The sequence below is a fragment of the Euprymna scolopes genome, chromosome 39 (genome assembly GCF_053919585.1).
Source record: "Euprymna scolopes isolate OS-2025 chromosome 39, ASM5391958v1, whole genome shotgun sequence".
Classification (NCBI taxonomy): domain Eukaryota; kingdom Metazoa; phylum Mollusca; class Cephalopoda; order Sepiida; family Sepiolidae; genus Euprymna; species Euprymna scolopes.
Genome location: NC_136520.1, coordinates 36,150,371 through 36,178,095, shown reverse-complemented (window position 1 = coordinate 36,178,095; position 27,725 = coordinate 36,150,371). Strand labels below are relative to the sequence as shown.

General features: G+C 30.9%; 1 protein-coding gene across 16 annotated transcripts in view; it reads right to left on the bottom strand.

Annotated features, from left to right (window-relative positions):
• Positions 1–27,725, bottom strand: part of LOC145263738 (uncharacterized) — a 727,869-nt gene that overhangs the window by 38,240 nt on the left and 661,904 nt on the right. For all 16 annotated transcript variants that reach the window (XM_080120729.1, XM_080120720.1, XM_080120727.1 and 13 more), the window contains 3 exons: positions 7,827–8,014; positions 6,485–6,513; positions 2,017–2,088 (listed from right to left, as the gene is read on the bottom strand). In XM_080120729.1, the coding sequence (XP_079976855.1) occupies positions 2,017–2,088; positions 6,485–6,513; positions 7,827–8,014 (289 nt within the window). The remainder of the gene's footprint in view (positions 1–2,016; positions 2,089–6,484; positions 6,514–7,826; positions 8,015–27,725) is intronic.

The window sequence follows — 27,725 nt, the reverse complement described above, 5'->3', positions numbered from 1 at the left end:
GCACAATCTGTATTTTGTCCAAGTATTGAGAGGAATTTCTCAACCTTGGCATTTGAAGAAATGAATAATTTCATAAATTTTTAAGTTTTTTGATTTTTGAGCAGAGTAGCTTTAATGTAATGCTCTTTAATTTCTTTGCTGATTTTTTTTTATTCAAATAAATATATTTCATAAATATCGTCTGAAAGTACATACAGCTGCCATGTACAAATTGTAAAATTAAGATCTTGAAAATATTTTCTCTTTTGCCGATTGAAATTAAATCTTTTAATGCTATTTTGTTGATTTCTTATTGGTGTTGTATAAAATTTGAATTCTCTCAAGTTGATCCTAGTAATTTCGTAATACAGTAAAAATATGCCATGCATGAAATTGCTAATAATAATAATCCACAGAATTTATGCAGAATACAGACGTCATTATCGTTGGCATATTCCAAGCAGGTTACATAAACAATCAAAATGCTTAGTCAATAAAATCGCAGCAGCCGATAACTGGCATCTTTTACTTAATCAAATTGTTAGGGGAAAGTACAGAATAGTTAAAATCCCCCATCCCCATAGTAAAAATGTCTTTCTAAATAACATTATTTTAGCACAATCCAAAAATTTCACAAGCACCTTTTTTTCATTGAAATTATCATAGCATTTTAAACATTGGCCATTGTTTTTGGAAGAGAAAAAAAGTTTTTGTTCAGCATCTTTTATGGTGATTTACGTAATTCTAATTACTTCTTTTACTTAGTTTTCCTAGTCGATGCATGAGCAGAGTGTCAAGATTTGAATTCTCTCTATATTATCTTGTCAGATGCATGTCGCCTCTCTCGTTTCTTAACTCTGACCGACTAGAAACTCTGTATTAATTTATTTTTATTTCGGACTATTATTCTCATCTTTATTAATAGTCCGAAATAAAAATAAATTAATATATAATGCTCATCTCAAAAAAAAAAAAAAAAAAAAAAATGAATTCCAATTAAGGAATAATATACATATATATAGAAACTCTGTGTGTGTATATATATATATATATATATATATATATATATATATGTTTATTTAAAAAAAAGTTTTTTTTATCGTTTTCACCTCAAACAAGGCACAGTTGCCACTTTGATGTAGGGGGTACTATCAGGGGCATAAGTTGCAGGGATACTATGTAAGGAGTTGAGTAGCAAGATGTCTGTTCACATTACACTTGAACTTCTGCATGTCAGTACAGTTGAGAAAGCAGAATCCTGGAAGGGAGTTCCAAAGACTAGTAGTTCTGGGCAAGAAACTATTGGAGTAAAAAGCTTTCTTACATCTAGGGATCTCTACTGTGTAAAGGTGGGATTTTGCTGCTTCTCGGGTTTGTCAGGGGTATTTACGTCGAAGGGGTACAAGTGCTTGTAGCTCGTCGGAGCACTCACCATTAAAATACTTGTAGAAGAGGCAGAGGAACGCAACATTTTGTTGATGAGACAGAGATTAAAGCTTAGATGACAGTTCAGGACTTACCAGGTTTGCGACTCTCTTTTGAACCCTGTCCAGTAGTGAGAGACTAGCAGCAGATGCACCAGTCCAAATGTGACAACAATACTCCATGCATGGGTGAATGGTGGCCTTATAGAGATACAGGATACTATTTTGTTGTTTTGCATTAGTCACATTAAATATTTAGAGTTACTTTCCTTGTTTACGTTTTCGTTTTGATTCATTTTATAAAAACAAGATGGCCGCAATTTTTCACTTGCTAACACGATTAAAGTTGGTTTTTTTTTTAATAATTCATTAATATTCAGGTAATTTCGACTGCATAATTTGGATGCTACAATTGTAACTTATTAGAATCGACAACAAAATCAGTAGAAACTATTGTTTTTATATCTGAAAACTCCATTTATCGACTACAAAATTTTGTTCTAATAATGCAGAAGCTAATTTTTTTTTTTCGTTTATTAATTTTGAAAAGAGATCTATTGCACATTTCAATGTACAATTGAAAAAAATTAAAAAATCACTTGTGAAAACTTACTTATCACCACTTATGTTATAAATCTGACACAATCCTTCGAGATGAGAAGTAAATTCATTGAAATCTCCTCGGCTGCAAGATAAAGAAATACATTTAATAAATTTTTACATAATACATAAAAACAAACAGCTTCATTCAATTTTTCCTCAATAGAGCATAGCAAAGCATTAGAAGGCATACAAATGAAAAATGACAAAACAAATTAAAACGTTAAAGGTCTCAATTATAAAGATTACATTGGAATCTTTAGGTTTAACTACTTTATGAGAGAGAAAAATTACAGGTTTATTAATTCAAAATAATTAATGAGATTTCTGAACGTTTTATTTTTAATATACTGAAAAAATATAAGAAACAAAGATTTAAAAAATAACACCTTTTTTTTTTCAAGTTTTGTTTTAATATATATATATATATATATATATATATATTACGATGTATATATATTTAAATTACCTAAATTAAAAATAGTACCAGCTTAGAATATTTTAATACAGAAAAATTTTTTCAAAGGAATGAATTTATGGACATTTTTGAGGTCTATATGATGAAATACTTACAAGAATTAAATCTATACATTACTCTTAATAGGTCACACACACACATATATTCAAGCACATCTGATTGAACACGACAGTTCTTTTTCGATTTTGTTGGATAACTTTTCAATTCACTGAGCGTTTTTATTATTTCGGCTGGCATGTTGTATATTATGGTGCCTAGTAGTTATTGTTTGGCCACATTCTTCCCAAGCGCTTTCAATTGGTGCAAAAAAATAGAACTATAAATACACCAAGCCTCAATAAAGAAAATAACAACAATCGCTCCTGACGACGATGGGATACACCGATTGAAGCGCTTGGAAAGAATATGGCTGAACAACAACTACTGGGTGCCATACATACAATATGGCAGCCGAAATAAAATGACTGCTCGGCGAATTGAAAATTTATCCAACAAAATCGGAAAACAAAAAAGAACTCAGTCGTGTTCAATCAGACGTGCTTGAATAATGACTTGCTGCCAAATATCTATATATCTATAAAAGTGAACGTGTTTGTGTACATTTTCCTTCACAATAACTCTGTTAATTTTCAGCCTACACACAATTTGCGGTCTAAACATTTGAAATTCTAGATATAGGTTCCTCGGACATAGATCTAACTTAATAACTTGATTTGAGCCCAAAATAATAAATTTTAAGGGGTCATAATAGGGGTTAAAGTCTTAAAAAATTGACCGTTTTGTTTTGTTTTTTTGCTCAGCATACACCTCCAAACACCCGGGCAACGCCGGGCACCCATGCTAGTATATATATATATATATATATATATATATATATATATATATATATATATATATATATATATGCTTTGGTGTGCATATGTTTGTTTTAATAAGCTACATAGTTAAACAGGCTGCTTCAGTATAAATTTGACTAATCTACATTTTTTTTTATTTATATATATTTTCTTATACACCTATAGCTGTTTTTTCCCCTTTTCACACGACAAAGATGTGAGATGCTCAGCCGTTATACAACATGTGAGACTAAGCCATTGAACAACACAGAAAATGTTTAAGTCATTAAATGTCTAATTTTTATTTAAATACAATGGGGTCTCACATCAGCGAGGGCATCTGATACGTAGAAATGGTGCATATTTTCTCCTGATGAACAGATATTTTCTGGAGGCCAAAATGAAATGCTCCACAAGTGAAAACACCTGATAAACACGATTATATACAAGTCTACAAGGTAAGCTGTTCCTTCCAAACAACAACATCTTTTGTTGGTCGCTCGCTTCATAGCGAGTTTCTGCTATTGTTCTGGTAACAAGTATCATTCTTTTCAGGGTGTTTCAATATAAACTCGATTCATAACTTTATAGACCAGACTAGAAAGACAAGAAAACTTTAGATGTCCTAAAAGTTAAAATAAAAATTAAAATCATGATTCATTCAATAAGTATTTTTCGTTATAAAATATTTTTTTGTTTACACTTTTTTTATAGCAAACAAGGCATATTGCCACTTGGAGCATAAAGGGCTACTATTTAAGATTGTGTCTGACAATGGACTATGGGGAGTTGAGCAGCAAGGTATGTTCACATTAAATTTAAACTTCTGCAGGTTAGTACAGTCAAAGAAGCAGGAAACAGGGAGGGATTTCTAAAGTCTAGCAGTTTGAAGGAAGAAACTATTAAAAGTAGAAAGCTTTCCAGCATCTGGAGACCTCAACAGTGAAGGGGTGGGAGTTTGCTGCTTGTCGAGTATATACAATGAGGGGGCACAAATGTTATGAGTTCACCAGAGCACATTCGATTAAAGTGATTGTAAAACAAGCACAAAGATGCAACACTGTAGTGATGGGACAGAGGTTGGAGATTGCCCGATAGTGCGGGACCTATAATTTTACAAGGCAGGTTCTAAATGTACATTTCGGTACAGATAGCACACTTTATTGACCATCAATCTCTAACATTATTTCCAAAACCAAAACGGTCTGATTATGCCAGTTTTTGAAATGTCAACCCATGCGATGCACTTTACTGAATACAATAGCAAACTGAAGGACTTCATCTGACACTTAAGATCTCCAGTACAAAGGGTTCTTGTTGTTGATATGGCCTGATAGAAAGAATTGTGTTCCATTGCTAAACAACACTCATTTGGAGGTTAATAACTTTGTCACTATTAATTATAATGCCATCTCCTTGGATAATTTCGAAACATTATTCTATTTTCTATAAAGCCATCCAATACATGCCAGTATGTTAAAACAGACATTAAATATTGAATATGATGGTGAAGACGTTTAACATACACATGAAAGCTACTTTAATTTTCATTGCTTCCCAACTGAACAACAACTATAACATGAAAACAAGTTGGTTCTCCTTCACAAGTAAAAAATTTACTTTCACCATTACTAATGTTTGTGCAATTTTTTTTTTTTTTTAAATCCAGGGTGTGGTTATTGAGAAAAATGTGAACAAATGAACGATTTGGGGGCAATTTTACCCCTATAACTTCCCCTAAGGAGGGCAACCAGAGTTATCCCGGAAAATTCACTCTGGCAAAAATTTACTTTTGCCATGACTAATGTTTGTGCAAAAATTCAAAAGAATCCAACGGTATATCTTCTAATGCCTGGAAGATTACGTTTGGCGTGTGTGCTTTACACAATAAAAACTTTCTTTTTTAAAGATTGGGAAACAAAATCACATTCTTGAAAAAGTAATTGTTACCCAGAATCAAAGCTAAAAAAAGATACAGAAAAATCTTCACGAAGGTATGTATCCGTCACAGAACAAAAATGTAATATTCCAAAAATCACAAATTGATCATATAGGAAAAAAAATGATTTTTACATAAAAAAAAATCATTTTTTAATGATTTTAATAAATTGTGGTCATTAAAAGCAGATTTTGATCTCGGCAGTTCGATTTGAGTTGTCTCCCTTTATTTCTTAAAGTTGGCTGAATGAAACACACCACCCTCACTTACTTATAAAATTTTCTTAGTTATAAAACATTTTCATTCTATGGCGAGTGCATGCATCACATCAAAGATTTTTCATTCATTTTTCTTTTTCATTCATTTTCATTTTTTTTTAATTAGGCTGAATTCTGGACAAGAACCAAAGAATGCTAGACATTTTCTACAAACTCGATTATAGGTCAACTTTATTGTTACCTAAAAAAATACATGCAATGTGTGACAGTTTTTTTTATTTACGTAAAAATATAGGAGATAGGGAAGTATAGCTACAGCAATGGTATTGGTTACACACACAAACACTCTATATATATATATATATATATATATCTATAAAAGTGAACGTGTGTGTCTGTGTGTCTGTGTACATTTCCCTACGCAATAACTCTGTCAATTTTTAGTCTATAGACTCGAAATTTGAAATACCGGGTACTGAGATTTGGGAAAATCGATGTGACGGGTGTCAGCCAGAAATTTCGCTGTTAAGGGGTCAAATTTCAACGATTTGACCTTTAAGAACTCTACCAAACTCCTCCGACAATTTTGGGTCTAGACACTTGAAATTTTAGATATAGGTTCCTTGAACCTGGATCTAACTTAATAAAGTGATTTGAGCCCGAAACTATAAATTTTAAGGGGTCATAATAGGGGTCAAATTAAAAAAAAAATTTACTCTTTTTTTTTTTTTTGCTCAGCATACACCTCCAAACACCCGGGCAACGCCGGGCTGAAATGCTAGTATATATATATATATATATGAGAGAGAGAGAGAGAGAGAGAGAGTAGAATCTTTTAATTTTATATAAAAAAATGTATTGACATCAGAGATAATGGCTTTCATTATCTTTCAGATTTTGAAAAGGTCGAAACAATGTAGACAGTCAGGTAGATAAGATTGGATTAAAATAAATAGGTGTTACCTTTCACTTTATACAGAAGGAAAAAATAAACAAAAAAAAAAACTTACCTGAGCACGTCTTGAAGATCTTGACAGCTCTAAAAACAAACAAACAAAAAAAAAAAACAAGGTTAATAGACACAAATTTCAAATGAATTTTCTCATGATAAAAACATTAAACATACATCATTTACATATGTTGGACTTTTGTCCTTGTGTTCACAACATTTGGACTTTAAATATTCGTTTTTGTTGTACATAAACTTTCAGTTTATCAAGTGGGGCAGCTTATTCTCATTTTGTAGTGGATACAACAGCCGAAACATGAACAAAAGGTTAATACGAAAAAAACAATCAGAAATATGCAAAGAACAATAGTTTATCTCAGAATAACAAACAAGTATCATGCTTCACTTGTGCTCTAAGCAGAAGCATTAATTTTGAACGTGCCCCTGTCATATCAAAGAACCTACCATTGATTCTATATGCTGGGGTCTTTCTGTTTGTGTGGTAATAAAACTTCTCAAATGCACTTGTGATATTAGGCGGTGTAAGGTGTTAACTTGAGTCAAAATCGTTTTGTTCCTTTTTTTATCAAATTTTTATTTTGATTATCGATACTTATAAAAAACATTTTGATACAAAACCTATCTAAGAACACTGCCAGATACATAAAGTAGATTTGTGTGAAATTTCATACAAATTAGCCCAGCTGTTTCAGAGTCCATAGGGAACAAACTCACACACAAAGTTCCTTTTATATAATAGATAGATAGAAGATATATATATATATATATAATTTTTATACATCTCAAAGCATACTGTCACTGAAGTATAGAGGGTTATTGTGATAGGAGCCAGAGGGTGTTGAAAGGTGGGTGGAAGGCATTATTTTACAATTGCGGATGCAAGAAGCAAGGATGAGATGAATTCCAAAGGCAAGTGATCCAAGGAAAGCTGCTAAAGTAGGTCTTGGAGCATTCATAGATCTCTACAGTTTAGGAGTGGGATTTTGCTGCACATCTGGTAAGTCAGGGAGGGGGTGTACAGGAGTCTAGGACAAGTGCAGTAAGTATATCAGAACACATTCCTCGAAGCATCGAGATGGACCTCTGCGATATGGTAGAGAAATTAATATATGCATACAGCAAATCCACACAACTTCTTTCTAAGTAATTAATTTTAATGTAAACAAAACACACACCCACACACAAAATACTTTCTTTAGATTAAACAAATTAATGTGATGCAATATTTTTACTCATAAGATTTTGCTTTATCCGAATTTATAAAGGAAAATTTTATTTTTTAAAAAGAGTTTAATTGCAAGTAACACTTAGAAATGTTGAACAATATAGAAAAAGAAAAAAAAATTTTTTTTTTTTTTAAAAAAAAGATAAATCCAACATACTTCCGGTTCTCCCTGATGGGCAATCTTGACCTCTTTGGCCATGCCAGCTTTATCCATGGCTACTTGGACATAGAACATGTCTGAACTGACAAACAGTTGAGAATCGGGTCCACTGGGAGGGGTGAACTTGAGCCCCACCTGCCGGGCAACAGCTTCTAGTTGTTCAGCAAGTGTCAACTGGGATAGCACTACAAAGAAATAAAAAGATAGCATGAATGTAGTTTGACAAGACACTGTAAAGATCTAAAAATCAAGTAGAAAATTCTTATTTATGCTTCCATGGCCACAAGGTCGAGGGTGGGGATAGATCTAAGACTTAGAAAAACGGAAATAAAATAAAAACAATCCTCTTATTTAAAAAAGATAAAGTAAAGTAAAATATTGTTAAATTATTATCTTAGTACTGATCCAGAGAATACGTCAGCATCTTCTGTCAGTTTAGGTAAGCAGCTGGAAAAGGCCAATACAAATTCTGCCAGACAATAACTTCAAAATGCTGAAAACAACACTTTAGCACAACATAAGACTTGCCATAAGTTTAATTATTAAGTTAGTGCGAAAATGTCTGTTTTTATATATAGTTAACGTCAAAAAACAACTTTATTTTTGCACCAACCTCCCCAACTAGGAAGCCTCCAAGATCCCCATCTCCTCCTATCAGCAATTTTTCTTTTCACCCCTCACTCTAAATTTCACCCATCTTGGAGAGAAAGAAACCAATCACTAACTCCCCATCCCTCACCCACAAAATTTTCTTTTCTCCATTTCGTCCCATCTATAGAGCATCCCCACTTAGAGACCGGCCTGCTCAGGTTCCTTTACAAACCAAAGTGGAACAGGCGGTCTATCAACTAAACGGGGTTGGGAGGGTCCTACTAACCACTTTTGTATTTTTCTCCCCCGCCGCCCTCAACACAAATTATTGTATCATCATTGTTCTTATATTTTTTGTTTTTACACGGAAATAAAAAATGTTTTAAACAATTGGGTGTTAAGTAGGACGTCCTCAAGTACGAAAGGGCGAATGCGGTATTATGGTGAAAGAAGATTCTAGCTAAGAGAAACTTTTGTTTAGTTTTAGAGTGACAAGGATGACCAACGACCCCCATCTGCCCCCCTTTTGAGTTGGCCTTGTGCCTAAGTTTTTTTGTTCATGTTCATTTTTTGCCTGAATAAAAGATTTAATATCTCAAAGTGTAGTATCTGTTCTTACTACATGCTGTACTTATGTTTATAACTTTGTGATATAAAGTGATGGATCACTTTTCTGTATTAATTTTATGTAAAATGATCACCCACTTTACAACCAGCCAGTCTCAAAGTCATTCTCCAGATCATTCAAGTGGTTTTTGAAGGATTCCAGTTATTTTTTAAGCATTCAAGTCATTCTTAAGGTCATTCAATTCATCCTTAAGTTCATTAAAGTCATTCTAAGTCATTTACTTTTTATTTATTTAAGTCATTTCAACCCATTTTTCGGTCATTTTAGTTTATCTTTAAGAATTTCATGTCAATCCTACATTCATGCATTCATTCATTACACGAGAGCACGCGACTAATGGCTATCGCCTTGTTCGTGTGCATCTTGCAAAACTTGGGAATCTATATGGAGTTTAAAACTGAACCTTTTATTTAATCCATGAAGGTGGATTGTTCTTGTTCTGTCAGTCATGACAGGAAAGAAGTTCTAAATTTTATGTTATTCTTAGTTATTGTCATCTGCAGTAAGGATTGAACGTTTAACTTAAGATTTTGACCGTGATAATTGTGTGTGCAGTCAGCACCAACCCTATTCAGGGTTTAACCAGCTTCCTCCAAAGGAGGAAGTTTCACGGGAGTATGAAATTCACAAGCGGTCCCCAGTCGCATGTATATCCCCGTTAGGGGAGATGACGACGTTAGGTTTTTGCAACTTTTTGCAGGGAGGTGTCGCCGTCCTCCTACATACAGCACCTGGACTTCCCAAATTGATCACCCATATTAGTAATGACCAGGCTCAATGTTTCTTAACTTCGGTGATCTGACGGGAACCGGTGTGTCAACGTGATTATGCTGTATCCGTGATAATTGGTGCCTTATTAGTAAAATAAATAAATTACCTCTCAACACACAATAAACAGTGCAGAAAGCCTATGAGAGCTCAATTCCCTGAGTTTAAAAATTGATAACAGCCCTTATTTACTTGCATCCCCACAAGGGCAGAGTAAAACACGAGTCAGTTTTTAATGTGGAAGAAATCCAGTTCTCCCAAAGGGGGCATTCGGGATTTGAACATAAAAATAATTGTTGCAGTCTAGCAGATTTCTCCTTCACTGACTGAGGACAGAAACGATGTAGTGTAGTGTCAGAACAGATACTACACTTTGTAATATTTATTTGCACAAAATATAAAAATTTACAAACTAAATTAAACACAAAGCCAATCAAAAAGTGTGCAGATAATATCATTTCCCTTCCTTGCCCCTCTTTCTCCTCCACTCAGCATATTCCTCTCGAGCTGAACATACACTCAGCTTTGTTATACGATAATAGATTCCTTAAGGAATGAGACATTTTCTTTCCAAATTAGTAGACAATAATAATAAAAATTTTTAAAAAAACAAAAAAGACAATAATAATTAAAAATTAAAAAAAAAGACAATAATAATTAAAAATTTTAAAAAAAGACAAAATCTGGCGAAGTTGATCCCTAAATTTCAATTACTTTTCATTCAGAGTAAGACTGATCAAGAATATACCAGCTTCATGGGTCTTTGTTTTGTAGTTTTTTACTTTTAGCAGCACATACAAACACACGTACAACTGACCTTTATATAATAGACGATTTGCTCACAAGAGTTCGACAGAAACCACCTCTTCCTGCTTGCAGGCAAATGATTTCCATTTTTTTAAATTTTTTTACAATCCAATTATAATTGTTTCTGTTTCAAATCTTCCCATGTCATTATATCTTCCTGTTTTAGAGTTTATGACCTTTCATATTTGTATATCTGTATAGTTCATATCAATAAATAGTGTATTTCGCAATCAAACTTTTGTTGGTTATTTGTGATTTTTTTTTGCAGTACTTGGTGGTTGGCCTCTCATCACCAAAATAATTTTGAAAAAGAAAATGCCACTTTCCATCTTTTTTTTTTTTTTTTTTTAAATTTCATTTATTTATTTTTCATCATCTAGTCATTCACATTTTGTATTTTGATGAAGAGTGCCATCTCAAATGGTATGCATTAATAACAAGGCATCTGCAAATAATTGTGTAAAACGTTGACGTTTTACACAATAACGGCAACATCATTATTAGGTCTAGGACAACAGCATATTCTTTTCATTGTTTTGACTCTCGAGTGTGTATCCATTGATATCTTATATGCTTTTATATAGAGTGATGTGGTTCTCAATTGATCAACTGTGTCGGATATATACTCGAGAGTCAAAACAATGATAAGAATATTCTGTTGTCATAACCCTAGTCAGTATTTCGTGTTTATTATTTTCTTTGTCAATTTTTATGGATGATCATCGGCGCTATAATGGTTAATGGAAGTTTTTTTTTTTTTTGCTATCAGATTTTCATACTACATTTATATTATATTGATTTTAAAATATTAATTTAATATATGTATTTATTAATCCGTTTGGCTTATATTTTTTCCTATACAATAAATAATACAATCCCCTATTATATGTAACACAACAAAACCAGTAATTAAAAAAGTTATTTCTATACAAATATTAAGTCCTTATTCAGAAAGTCTATTCCAAATTCGTAGATGTTAATAAAACTGGTGCTTAGGTACTTATATGAACGTGCTATTTTAAAAAATTGTATTTTCAAGTTAAATTCAAGATTTACGATATTTTTTAAATAAATTGTTAGGTGAAAGTACAAAATAGTTACAAGACTCTTTCTCTATGTTAAGAAAAGTTTTCTAAACATGAACGTTATTATTTTAGCACAGTAACATAAGTTCCAAAAAAAGTCATTTTTCTTATATTACAAAAAAAAAAAAAAAATAGCCTGTTAAGAAAAGAAGCTGGAAAGAAATCAAAATTTATACGTTACTCGACAAACTCGTATGCTTTTTATGCAGAAATTAATGAATAAATAAAATTTACAATAAAAAAAAATGTATAAAAAATATAGGAATATCTTTTGTAAAACAAATAGATTTTTTTTAACGAACTGCAGACGAGACTTAATAAAATAAAATTAATCTGAATTTCTTCTGTTGATACTTATGTATCTAAAGATAATGTTACTTACAGGCCTCCATACTTTTTTGGAAAAAGCACGAAAAATAAAGTTGACACTATATTAATTCAAACAACCAAATCAAAAACTTTAGGCCAATGTTGAATTTCCGATTTTAAGATTACCAAGAATCATATATTCTATTATATAGATATACTTTTTTTAATAATGGAAACCTGTTATAAAAAATCTTTGTTTGAACTTCATGTCACGGAATATAGGAATTCAATATCATTTAAAACTTTTTAATAATTATTTTTTTAAATTCTGTTTTTTGTTGTAATTCAAATAATTATGTTACCGTGAAAAATATTATCAAGAAAAAGTGTTTGTTTATTTTTATTTTTTTAACATAATACTGATTTTATGTCCAATTTTATTTACAAACTTTAAGGTAAGTGAAATAAATAACAGGTTTATATATATATATATATATATATATATAAAGAAGTAATTTTTAATTATTCTGTCTTATTTTTGTATTATTTCATCTTTTCAGCTTTAAAAAATGTTGAAATTTTTATGGGACTACATTTATTTTGTTTAGTTTTCATAATAAGAAATATGGGGGTGAGGTGGAGGTGGGGGTAGAACACCTAAAATAAAATTTTCCTCTTATATATTTAACGAAGCCTATGTAATTATGTAAGTTTTATTTAAAAATGAATAAATATCGAAAATTTCAGCAAAATATGACTTATTTGATTTGTGCTAGATTTTTAAACTATTAGCAGTTTATTTGAAGCTTCTTTTAAATGGTAAAAAAGTTATGATAATATTAAATTAAATTACTGTTACATCGTGTTACATACAGGGAGGGTTAAATCTTGAGCACGTGTTGGAGGTACTTAAATAACACTTTGAATGAATGACTTTTTTATCAAATGTTTAACAGAACAGGTTGATTTTGATAATACTGACTGATAATCATATCCAATATTATAATATACCAGCAGGCCTCCCCGGCATTGCCCAGAACAAAAAATCCAATATTTCTTTTAAAACCTCTTTTTCTTTTCTAGCACCCCCCCCCCCCAAAAAAAACAATTTTTTCCCAACGTTCTTTATTCTCCGGCCAATCTATTCCTACCTCTGAGTATACATACAGACAACTCGTTTTTATAGATTTCCTGTGAAATGAGTTGACATAAGAGAATTAACTCCTTGATTAAAAAATTATTTACCTTTAGTTAGTATACAATATGCCTGGAAAACCGACCCTTCCCCTGATAAAATCTGTGCTAGTATAGGGTCAAAGAATGAATAATTTTTGTAAATTTTAGCTATCATTTATCCTGGGCAATGCCGATCAAGAAAATATCAACTTTGTGGGTATTTGTTTTGTTGGTTTAGACTTTTAGGTGGCAATATAAACATACACATAGACGACCATCTTTTAGATTAATTTCATTGCATTATTAAAGTGGCCCGCTTAAGTTTTTCTTTCTTTCTTTTTTTTTTTTTTCAAATGTAAACTTGATTCAACGTGTGTGTGTGCAGAAGGGATTGTTCATGTGAAATTCCAATTTCGAAATTGAAATGAAACCGTATAAACAAGATTTTGGCCAAACCTGCTGACAGAATTAAAGAACATGTTTCACAGATTTAATTACATTATTTTCTGATTTTAAAACTTCGAAAAAAAAACAAAAAAAACATGAAATATTTTAACCAATATGTCAAGTGTATTTAAAAGAGAAATTTGACATAAAAAAATATCTTGGCAGATTTTCAAAGTAAGACCCCCAAAAAACTTTAAAACTGATAAATAAAAATAATGTTAATAAACCAATTTTTATTTGAATAAAATAAAATATGCATCAAGTGCGCTTGAAAGCCAAATCACAACGCAATATTAGGAAAATAAACAAATATTTTACTTGTTTGAAACTTATAACAAATATATTTCAGAGCTAAATTCCATCCTCAGTATGTTGCTTTTTTTTTTTTTTCTTTTCTTCCTTGTCATATTGTAAAGTTGGAGAAAGAAAAGTCTGTTCGTAAAGAGCCGCACGTTGTATCTCAGCAGCTGTATTTTGAAATGTTGGAACTGTGCATAGGCAACACGAAAATAACGTCTATATGGAATTCACACCCTTGACAGTTTTTATTTATTATTGTTGTACCAAATTGACAATAAAATAATTTGCTAGAATTTATTTAAAAAATTAATTAGCCCGACTTAGACAATGATAATATGAACCATTTTGATTAATAACTGAGAAAAAAAAAATCAGCAAGAGGAATAAAATATATTTTTAATTGGATATAAGAGTTGTCTTCCCTGCAAATCGAATTTTATTTAAAAAAAAAAAAAAAAAAAAAAAACCGTACAAATTAAGATTAAAAACTAAAATGATTTCATTGCAACTAAGAGAAAACTGGGAACCCATTAAGCTTAGCAAAAAATTAGATGCTAATAATCCATTCAGAATCCACTTTGTATGAAACATTGTTAAATGTTTTATTGCATTCACAAAAAAAAAAAAAAAATGTCACAGTTTTTAGCATCAGGTGTTACTTACATAAAATTTACGATTCCAGGTGTTACAAAACAATTGTTCGATTTTTAAACTTTGTGCTTATTTATAATTTACAAATATATATATATATATATATATATATATATATATATATATATATATAATTCTAAAAGTACAGCTTTTAAAATTACTGCAGAGCTTAGCGATCAGAATGGGAAACTAGTTTCCACAAAACAAAAACTTTCGCCGGGAGCTGAACAAAGCCAGATTTCATAGGAGAATTGCAATCAGAAAAGCACTACTTTCACAAAAAAACAAACAAACATTGCAAAGCGTTCATCAGAGTGGAGTAAAAACCTAGAGAAAAGTATTGATCAAGCGGAGCAATAATGTTTGCTTTGTTATTTGGACTCTGCTCCATAGGAAACGTTTAACGAGTGTTATGTTGACTTTAAATGTGCTCGTATGGACGCAAATGATTCTGAATGTTCTGGTCATCTAAAATAAAGCAACTGTTCTGTAGAACAGGGTTTCCCAAACTTCAAGACATCATGGAGCCCCTGAGCAGGGTAAAGGGTTTTCACAGAGCACTAACAAGATAATTTCTAAAATAAATATGAAAAACATTAATTTCAAATTTTAATACTAACTAATGATAATGTTTACAACCATTTTTTGTTTTTAATTAATCAAAAATTATTGCATTTTTTTTGTTAATTTATTTTTTATTTTATTTTTCATGGACCATCCTGAAATTCTTTACACCTGTAGTTATCTATCATATTTCTTTCCAGTAGAAAAGATCAATACTTAAATGCCTGCAGCCATTTACTTTTTCCATATAAAGAATTTGATCCTCTTTAAGACGGGGCTCCCTCAGCCCTCAGCCTTACTAATGGAGCCCCACTTTGAGGAAACCCAGCTGTAAAGCATAAAAAAAAAACATAGCCAACTCGTTTTGGCTGATCATAAATTGATATTGTGTGAAATAGAATAGGTGAAGATATCAGAAGGCAGTGTGTTTACAATTTTGCACGAACATTTGTTAATACTAACGTTATGCTCAAAACGGGTAACGTGTATACTAACAGTTAATCATAAATAATGCGCTGAAGATTAAGAATGTTGTTTGCAAATATTTCAACAAAAAAGTGATGAAATATGGATCAACCAATTCACTTCAGAGTCAAATCACCAGTTAGCTGAGTAAACAGCAGTAGGTGAAAGCTATCCAAAGTAACCAAAGACACAAACATCAGTAGGTAAGGTTTTGATCTCCATATTTTGTTGATCGATTACCTTAAGAAACGAAAAAAAAAAACATGTGCAGGGAATATTATATAGCATTATTGGTATATTTGAAGAACAAAGTCAACAAAATACAGTCACAAATAAAGGGGGAAAAAATGCCCTTTCACCAAGACCATGCATAATGTCATAAATTGTATAAATGGTCAAATTATCTGAACTGCATTTTTAATTCCTTCCACACCCACCCTATTCTCCAGTAACTACTGGCTGCTTGCAGACCTCAAAAGGATGTTTCAGAGAAAGAGATCAGTGCAGGAGACCATAGTTATGAATAACGTCAAATTTTGCATAAAAGTGGATGCTTTATTAGTTAGGCCTGGAACCTATTGAGTGGTGCGTTACTAAATGACACAAGAATATTCTAGTGAAGTTGAAGACTTTATTGGATCACCACGATTCCCAAACATTTATGATCCCTTTTAGAAAAGTTAATATCCTCCCCATCATCAATACCAGAACTGAAAGGAATGGACAAAGATTCCTTTGGACACAATTCAAACTTTCTATATGTGTGTAATTTTACATATTAGTGATGGAACATTTTAATATTTTTCCCAATTCCGATACAATTACAGATTCCGTATTAACTTCCAGATACTGATTCATTATAAATCTCTAAACATTTAACTATAAAGTTATTTTTTTCTGATTACTGTAAAAGTACATGGTTAATGTGCAGGTATTTTCTCAAACGTAAAAACACACTTTTAGGTGGGAGGGGGGGGGCTATAGATTTTACATTTACTGGTTGTTTAAAATCAATAAATATTTATTATACTATGATTGCTATCAGCAGTGGAAGATTTTGTTTTAAACAAAATCAAATCAAATAAAATATAATTAAAGGAATCATTTTTGGCATTGGAAAATAGGTGCACATTTTTCGGATTCCGATACCTCCAAAATTTCTGATTTTTCCAATTCTGATTAATCATCTCAACACTAATTTGAGTGGAATTTTGTTTGCGTGTTAATCCTGTGAATCCTGTATTTAATAGTACTCAATAAAAAGGAGAGCAGTATATTTTGCATATTTTTTTTTATTTATACAGTTATTCTAGTAATGCTTAGTTTCTTCATTTTAAGTTGTCTATCCTTGGACCTCTATTATTCCTAATATTCATAAATGACCTCCCTGACAAAATTGTCTGTGAGATGGGTATATATGCTGATGACACCAAGCTCTATAACAGACACGACAGGAAAACAAATGAACACATATCTAAATAAATGGTAGAAACACTAGAGGATGACCTCCAATCTGTAGTGAAATGGGGACAAAAATGGATGGTCACATTCAATGCTGCCAAGACTAAACTTGTTTCCTTCAATAACTACAAGAAACCTTCTCTACCAACAATAGCAATGGCCAAAGACTCCTTATCTGAAAGCACATCTTTTAAACTCCTCGGCCTAACGTTCACAGGAAATATGAGTTGGAAAAATTACACTGAGAGCATTGCCAGGACCGCTGTGAAAAAGGTAGGTTCTCTCTACTGTGCTAGAAAGCTACTAACGCCCGAAAGTATCCTATACCTCTATAAGGCCACCCCGTTCGCCCATGTATGGAGTATTGTTGTCACATTTGGGCTGGTGCATCTGCTACTAGTCTCTCACTCCTAGACAAGGTTCAAAAGAGAGTCGACAACGTAATAGGTCCGAAACTGTCATCTAAGCTTCAGCCTCTGTCCCATCAACGAAATGTAGCATACCTCTGCCTGTTCTACAAGTACTTTAACTGTGAATGTTCCGACGAACTGCAAGCACTTGTACCTCCTCTACGTAAATACCCCCGACAAACCCGACAAGCAGTAAAATCCCACCCCTTCACAGTAGAGATCCCTAGATGTAAGAGAGCCTTCTACTCCAGTAGTTTCTTCCCCAGAAATGCTAGACTTTGGAATTCCTTTCCAGGTTCCTGCTTCCCCAACTGTACTGACATGCAGAAGTTCAAATGTAATGTGATCCGACATCTTGCTGCCCAACTCCCCACCTAGTACCCCTGTAGCCTGTGTCCCTAATAGTAGCCCCCTACATCAAAGTGGCAATGTGCCTTGTTTGAGGTGAAAATGTAAAAAAGTTGTATGTCTGAAAAAAAAAAAAAAAAAAGAAAAAAAAGGACAACACTTGTCTGCAAATGTCACCAAAATCAAAATTCACATACACACATTAACTATTTCTTATTGCATTTCTTTTTTTTTTTTTTTTTAACGATAGTGAAAACTAAATATCTGCTGTATTAATACATCTTCTAAAGGCCAGAGATGGAATGAAAGTGTGTTACTCTCTCGCCCTCTATTATATTTATTTATAGATACAATAAAATTATCCATGAACGTATCTTTTATTGTTACTATGGCTCATCAAAATGGTAGATCATGGCAAGATTTGAACCCACGACCACAGAGACTGCAGTTACGATAGCTTTACTATTAGGCTACAGAAGTCTCCTCTAATGTTTAACTTTCACTAGAATTAAAAGAAGGAAAGAAAAAACTATAACAAGTAACTATCATAATATCCCATATTTCAAAAAAGACTTCTGTAGCTTAACTGTAAAAACTCTGTACTGTCGTTTGTGTGGTCGTGGTTTGGAATCTTGCTATAGTTAGCCACACTAATGCACTGTAGTTACAGCAAAATACATGTCCATAGATAATTATATTTTACTTCTCTCTATGTTAGTGTTGGATCAATTAATCAAAAATTGAATCAAATCGGAAATTTTTGGAATATCGGAAAAATTTGTGCCTATTTTCCGATGCCAACAACGATTCTTTTAATTGGCTTTTTTTATTTGATTTTCTTTAAAGAAAAATATTCTACCACTGATAGTAATACTAAAATAGTGAATATTTGTTGATTTTAAACTATTAGTAAAACTAAAATCGATAGATCATCCCTCACAAGTGTATCCATATGTTTAAGAAAATATACGCGGTAATCGTGAAAAATAACTTTATAGTTAAATATGTAGAGATTTAGAAAGATACAGAATCGATAAAAATACTGGAATTGTCCCATCTCTAATATATATATATATATATATATATATATATATATATATATATATATATATATATATATATATAAAGCTATCTCATCAAATTTTCAGTTATAACAAAAAGGCAATTAATCTGATATATGTGTATTTTTTCTGTTATCAATAAGATTATATTTCAATGCTTCTAAAAAATACTTATTCCAGCTAAGAAAACTGTTAGAGTGGAGACATTTTTCCATATCCACAGAAAGGCCAAAGGGAAGTTATTGCGTGCAATTTCATTGAGTTCTTAAGAAATAGATATATTAGTTATGCAACTTTAAACAAGTGTGCATTTCTTATATCCACAGTTATTATAAATCATTATTTGTTTCTCTTAATATTAATTGACCAAGTACTAAAACGAACTTTTAAAATTTCACAAAATAATTTGATTACAAAATTAATGTCACTAAAATTAATTCATGTTTGTTTATAAACAAATCAGTGGCTTTTTCCTTTTACTTCCGGGCAATGCCAGGTAGGCACAGCTTATATATAAAACACTCAGCCACTCTGAAGAGTCGTAGACAATGAAACATGTGTCAGTGGATAATTATATTTTAAAAACAATACATATTCCAGTCGTGCAAGATACCCTAGTGATAGAGGTTTACCCTTCTTACCATGAGGTCCTGATTTCGAATCTTGCTAGATTCAGCCACTCTGATGAGTCGTAGACAGCGAAACATATGTCAGTGGATAATTATATTTTGAAAACAATACATAACTAAACTACTATATAGATAGTAATTATAATTGAACCAGGGCAACTTCAGATAACCTTGTTAGGTGCATAATATAAGCATGGAACTGCTCCTCTAAGTAGATAAGGTTGCTCATTAAATAAAAATACTAAAATGACAACAATTATGAAATGAAAAGTGTAAGGTGGAGATGGAGAGTAGAGGGTGTTCTATTTTGTTTTATTGTCTGGGGGTACATGGCATGAGAGAGGGGTCGAAACCAAATAAAAGGTTGTTTTCGTAACCATTCTGCAAAGTTTGAAATTTGACCCAACTTAACACATGCTTTTTTACTCAGCTTTTTGCTTTGCTGGAAAAAAAAAAAAAACACACACACACACAAACAAAAAAACATCCAGTTTTCAGGATATCCGAATTCCCCTGGTGAGTAACCCAGCTTCTGCAGACCCCCACCCTTGACAGCAATATACACAAGGCATTATTGGTGTTAATTGTGGCTTCCTAGAGTAGTAGTAGTAGTACTATAGCTGTAAATGTAGATTGGTTATATTACTACTACTATTAAATAGTAGCTATATCATTACTGTCATATGGTTATTGGTCACACTAGTAGGAACAGTAGTAAATTGTAGTTAGAGTAATAAGAGTTGTGTGTTAGTTGTAATAGTAGCACTTTGGTGATGAGACCGAGTAAGAGAGCCATAGTAGTAGTAGTATTAGTAGTTGATGTTGATGATGGAATATTGGTAATTTGGTAGTCATGCTCATAGTCAGTACCAGCGACCCCAATCTTTGTTACAAGACCCTTGGTAGGAGAATAGGTTGGAGAACCTAGTTCTTCTTCACAATAAGCTCGTTATGGAGAGAGAAAAACAAAAACAAATGCTGCCTCAATTATATTTTCAATAATCTAATTTTCGGCATGGCTTGGCCACCGCCACCAGGAGATGGCTTATCAAATAAGTCAACAAATAAATATTTGGAAATCCATTTTCGATATGAATTTTTTTTTTTTTTTTGTGCTTGCTTACATTGGTGATCTTATAAATATAAAAATGCTTCTTTTTTTTTTAAACTTTTTTTTTTTTTTTTTTGCAAAAACATTACATACTTAGATGTCATAGTGAAATTAGTATAGACTAGCATTTCAGCCCGGCGTTGCCCAGGTGTTTGAAGGTGTATGTTGAGCAAAAAAAAAAAAAAAAAAAAAAAAAAAGCGGTCAATTTTTTTTTTTTAACTTTGACCCTTATTACGACCCCCTTAACATTTGTTTTGGACTCAAATCAAGTTATTCAGTTAGATCTATGTCCAAGGAACCTATATCTAAAATTTCACGTGCTTAGATCCAAAATTGTCAGAGGAGTTTGGTAGAGTTCTCAAAGGTCAAATCGTTGAACTTTGACCCCTTAACAGCCAAATTTCTGGCCGAAAACCGATCAAAGATTTTCCAAATCTCAGTACCCTGTAGACTTAAAATTGACAGAGTTATTGCGTAGGGAAATGTACACAGACACGTTTACTTTTATAGATATATAGATTACAAAATGATTCAGTAGAAAAATAATTACAAGTAAAAATAGAATCTATGAAACTATCAAGTTTTATCATATATTTCAATGCAAAAGAGCTGTGCGACCAATTCAGTATGACAAACTAACTTACCTCCCTTGACTTAAAATTAGGTACTGGCAAAAATGTCCGAAAAACAAACAAACAAAAAAACAACAAAAACACACACGTAGCTATCTATGCTTCTTAAAACAAGCTTATCATAATTATTTTTTAGTTTACGTTTAAATTTTGATTGTATTTGAAAGATAAAGGGCCAAAGTTAATCTCTAAAAGATAAAAACATATATATATTTACATGTTAAAAAAAAATTTACAGTGACAAATGTTGAAAAACAAATCATTTGAGTTTAAAGTCCAAATAAATCAATTAAAAAAATCTCTGGAAAAATAATTATCAGTGTTCTAAAACTGTTTCAACGATAATTAGTAAATTAAAACCTTAAGATACCGAATTAAAAAAAAATGTAATACTTTTTTTTTAATAAAAATTATAAAAAACAAAAACAGTGAAAAAAAAGATGATTTATGTTAAAAGAAGCATCTTCAAAAATCACCCTGATTTTCACAAAAGTATGGATCACAGGAAGTGTAATAATTTCGTTTAATTTTTTGTAATAAAAAAGGAAATGCTTATTAGAATATTTTTTATGTATACAAGAAATAATTTATTTAACTTAAATTTTTTATTCACTAATACTGTAAATTTATTGATGATGTCTGTTTTACCAATGTTTTTTTCTTTTCTCCAATTTTCAAATTCTTTGAAATAAAAACTTTTGTAAAATGTTGTTCAATAAGTCAATTTTAATTACATTACTCGATCTATTCTTAAATTATATTATTTATTAAAAATAAGCTATCACAATTCTTTATTAATGATTAAATAGAATTCAAATTTGAAAGAAATGATTATTTATTAACGAAAGTTCTAAAGTTACATTTAATTTGTCGCCGTTCTGCCCACCCATACTTCTCCAAATTAATTGTTAGTAAAAATCCCATTTTTTTTTCTATTAATAATTTCTTAGTTATCAGGACTTCAATTTTTGTTTCAATGTTATAAAAACATTCTTATGTTAATGCTTATACGTACAAGGGATATATATATATATATATATATATATATATATATATATATATATATATATATATTGAATAAACGGCACTTGTGCACTAATGCGAAAGTACAACTTCTTTGTTCGTTTGCAGTTAAAACATTTGGAGAGTGCATAGCAAGGGCAGACAAGTATTTTGTATTACCGGTTTCTTATTATTTATTTTAATTCAATAAATGTGTCACAAAAACTTTCTCAACAAAAAAAAAACAAAAACAAAAAAAAAATGTGTTCGAAAATTTGATAATTTTGTCTTTATTAAAAAAATTTTTTTTTTAATTTTAATTTGGGTTTAAAAAACTTTTATGCTATTATAATTTTCTTAAATCTATTTAAAATTTAAAAAAAATAATATGCATTTATTGTTGTGAGACTTTCGATTTGTTCCTAAATTGCATTAGTCTGCCCCTACTATGCACTCTCCAAATGTTCCAACTGAAAAACAAAGTTGTACCGTTGCAATGCACAAGTGCTGAATAAACAATGCTTAATTCAATAACAATATCATTAGTTCAAGAAATTAATTTTTCTTAAAGTTATATTGATTTCATTAACACGAACCTTAGGGGCTTTTTCATAATATTCCTGAAATATTTAAAAACATCATTAAGATCTACGATGCTTTATTTTCACTAAGAAAAAAAAAAAAAGCAAAAATAAAACGGCAACTTTAAAGGGGCTTTTCGTTTACACAAAAGAATATATTTTCACTAAGATTGAAAAAAAATAATATTCTGTAATTATAATTAATAAATACGGAAAAATTCATTAAAATTGGTTGATTTCCTGAATTGTGGTGATTTTTTAAATGAAGGGATTGACCATTCATTTTGCACGTACCTGATTTAAGGGACCGAAATTTTTACACAGAACGTAATTGTGGATGTTTTTATGTTTTTTTTTTTTTGGGGGGGGGTTATATGTGTGTGTGTGTGTGTGTGTGTGAAAAATACATGTAAGACATACTGCACCATTTTTCGAAAATTTTAGGGATTTTATACTTTCGCTATGACACTTAAGTAATGTTGACACCAGAAATGCGTTCATTTAAAAGCTCACCAATATAAACAAGCATTCATTTATTATTATTCTACTTACTATATAAGAACGTCGTTACACGTTACAGGTGTCAAATTATCTCGACGCTTGTCTGAACTGCAGACGCTTCATGAATCTTAATTTTGGAGAATAAAATGGTTGGAAAACGAAGTAGAAAGGGCTTTCCTTTTTGTTTTGTTTTTAGGTTCGAGTAAACGACTAAACGATCAAATAAGTGAGCGTGGTTTATGGCGTCTGCAGTTTATAACGATACAGACGCGAAAATGGTTAGCGTTGGTTTTACGGTATAAAAACATCACATAAAATGAAAACTTACGAAATGCAGTAAAATATTCAGTTCGTGATTATTAGAAATGCTCAAGTTAAAAATTGGACATTATATATATATATATATATATATATATATATATATATATATATATATATATATATATATATATATATAGAGAGAGAGAGAGAGAGAGAGAGAGAGATTATTTATAATGCAGCAATGGCGACTACTCTTATGTAAACAACCCATTTCTTTTTCAATATTTTAATTTATAATCACAAAATAAATGAATTATTGGTTGTTGTCCAGAATTCAACCGAATTAGAAAATAATAAAATGCAGGGTATTTTTTACGACCTGCCTCAGCGTAGTATAAACTACCCCAACCAATTTATCAAGAACGGCTTCCGGAATAACACTCCCCAACCTCCCCATGTTAAGAACGGCTTTCGAATTTGAGGAATGTTTATTCCGAAAGATGTTCTCAACATGGGGAGGTTGGGGTGTTTATGATACGCTGGGGCAGTGGGGCAGGGGCATGTCGTAAAAATGTACCAAATGCAGAAATAGCTTTGATATAAGTGCCCGTGATTGAATGAAAAATGCCATATTCCAAAAATCACGTAAATTTATTGAGTAGTTTTTCATATAGAAAATCATATTTTACAATTTTTAGTGGTTAACAGTAAATAGTAGGTATTATAAGGGTAATTTCGATAATTGAATTGAGTCGTCTTACTATATTTATTAAAGATGGCGAACCGAAACACACCATCCTCGTTTTCTTTCATTGTCAACCAGATATTGTAACCACTAAGCTATTCGTATAGTTGTTCGAAAAAAAAAAAAAAATAATAAAATAAATAAATAAATAAATACAGTGATACAAATTATTTGTTTTGTAAATATTGATGTCTCTGTATAAAGAATACTTCAATATTCTTTAATCCCTTTTATGTGTGTGTGCGCAGAATAATCTCGTAAACTTCTTTAAAAAAATAATACAGTAACATTGGCACTTTTTTTTTTTTTTTAATTAACGGGTGCATAATGAGATGAATTGGATCACAGATTATTGAATCTTACAAAATATTTTTGGGAGGTAATATTTTTATATAAAACAATCTCAGCCAAATAAGAATTGCTCAATATACTAGATAGAGAAGAATAAAATTCAGTTTTTTATATTTAAATTTCACTCAGAAAAATATAATTTTTCAAAACAAAAAGTGTATTATTCGAACACAGAATACAGTTCAAAATAATTATACCGTTTATTTTTAAAATCTAATTTTTGTATTTTATTTTTGTATCTTTTTTACTTTCATTTTTATGTTTATTTAAAATCCATCCTTCAAATATCAGAATTGAACATTTTTAAATTGCAACTACCTTGATTTTATGAAGAATATTTCGCTAATTGGAATATTTATTTTAAACGATTGGATTTTACTTTATAAAAAAGAACGTCTTCCTACAGATCTTTTCTATGGATCTGGATCTTGCACCAACAAAAAACGAGGGAAAATAAATCTAGAATTTTCCATTCGCAAAGGATCATTGCCAATTACTCTCAATGTTATATCGAAAAGAATTGGAATTTATCTTCAATGTGGATTTCTTCAACTAATTTGGAGTCTAATAACATCATTCCAGTCTATTTAAAAATTACTCTCTCTCTCTCTCATATATATATATATATATATATATATATATATATATATATATATATATATATATATATACTAGCAAAAGTACCCGTCGTTGACTGGGTTCAAAAACAGCCTACAGAAAATGGACTCTGATTTATGAAAGCACGATAGGTTATGAAAAGGAAGGGTTGTAAATTTGGGTTGAATTTGGGGTATCAAAACCAAAGCAAAGTATGATGAAAGTAAAAATAAAATAGATAAACCCCATAATTTATTATACTATACCTGTTCACACTGAAACACTTATCACAATATTCTGTGAATCTATATTAAAAAACCTTGTTAAACTTTGTGACATATTTACATTCTATGGAGATCAGGTGCGAACGAACACCCCATAATTTTATTATACCATATTTCTTCAAACTGAAACATAATTATCAAAGTATACTTACGCAGATAGATATGAAAAGTCTTTATTAAAGTTTGTGTATTTCCATTCTACATAGGTCAGGTGCGAACGCAAATCCCACAATTTTATTATACCATCCCTATTTAAGTTAAAACATACTTATCAAAGTATTATTATGTACATCTATATCAGAAACACTTGTAAACGTTTTTTTTTTTTTAATTTTTTATTTCCATATTTGTGGACCAGGCGTGAACGCAGACCCCCCCACACACACACACACTTTTAATGAACCACTGTTCTGCCAGATCAAACATACCCATTCCTGTGTCTCGATACATCTTCCATCATTATATGTAATCAGTCTTTTTAAAATAGTCAACCATATAGGAGCCTATTCGTGACCAGACACACACATTCAGCTTTATATTATATATGTACTTTTTTTGTTTTATGTACGCATTTATATGTCACTACACATGAGCATGTTTTGGTCAATCAGTTATAAGTAACTCAAGATCTACAGACTACTGTAAGCGATATCACCTGAAGAAGTCTAATTACTTGTAACTGGCGGATCAAAACATGCCCATAAATGTGTAGCAACATATAAATGCTTATGTAAAACAAAAGTATATCTTACTCTACTACAGTATTGAGCACTCTTGTATCAACCTCGTTAAAACATCATTGGTTACTTAACCTCTGGAAAATATCAACCCGGAATTATATATACATACTAACAGGCCGCCCAACATTGCTCGGTCATAAAATATGCTTAAATATGATATTTTGATTAATGCAGATTGCATATTTATTACTATATTATATTAGACCCAATATATAGTAATGATTTAAAAAGTTTAAAAAAAAAAAAATTGACATGAACCAATAGCTATTACGTTACACATGCATATTCGTAATGCTGTCATTCGACAGTCACCTGGAAAATTCCATTTTTTTAAATTTTCACACTTTTGCACAGATTTCCCCCGGCTAAAATCCAAATATAAAGTTTTGTATGGGTTCGAATATCCTATATATTAAGTTTCATGTCTGTAGACCAAAAACTGACAGGAGTTTAGTAGGCAAAATTTTTAAACATATATATATATTTTTATTTATTTAATATATATATATATATATATATATATATATATACATACATACATACACACACACAGGCATACATTCATATTTACAGAAAGAGGTTTGTGAGTAGTATAACCTTTTTAAGAAAACCAAAAAAAAAAAACTAATAGTGAATTAATTAAAATGAATGTTTAAAAGAATATGCAAATTAGCTAGATCTTTTGCTAGTGAATGCAATTCCACAACCCATATATAAGAAAATTGTATTTTCTTTTTAAATGAATAGAAAAAAAGGGGGTTTAATATGAATATCAATACAAAAAAGGAACAAAATTTATGGGTGTGTGTGTGTGTGTGTGTGTGTGTATATATATATATATATATATATATATATATATATATATATAGTAAGTTAAAAATGTATATGGCGATTAAGCTGCACTGAATATTCCATGTTTCATCCACTCTAGGACTCTCCAGGCTTATGCGCATAAGCCTGAAAAGTCCTAGACTGGATAAAACGCGGAATATTCAGTGTAGCTTAATCGCCATATACATTTTTTAACTTACTAACTAGCTCTACCTACTATTGAGCACTTTTTATGCATAAATCTATACTTTCGTATATTAATTTTATGTGAGAAAATTAATTTATATATATATATATATATATATATATATATATATATATATATATATGAATAATCTGAGGTGATTGTTTTCCAGAGGTTAAGTAACCAATAAAATTTAATGAGGTTATACAAGAGTGCTTAATACTGTTAATGTAGAGGAGAATATGCTCTTTATATGTTTTTACATAAGCAGTAATATGTCGCTAAGCATTCATGAGCATGTTTCGGTCAGCTAGTTACCAGTAACTAGAGACCTCTTCTTCTGAATGTGTAGCGACATATTACGGCTTATATAAA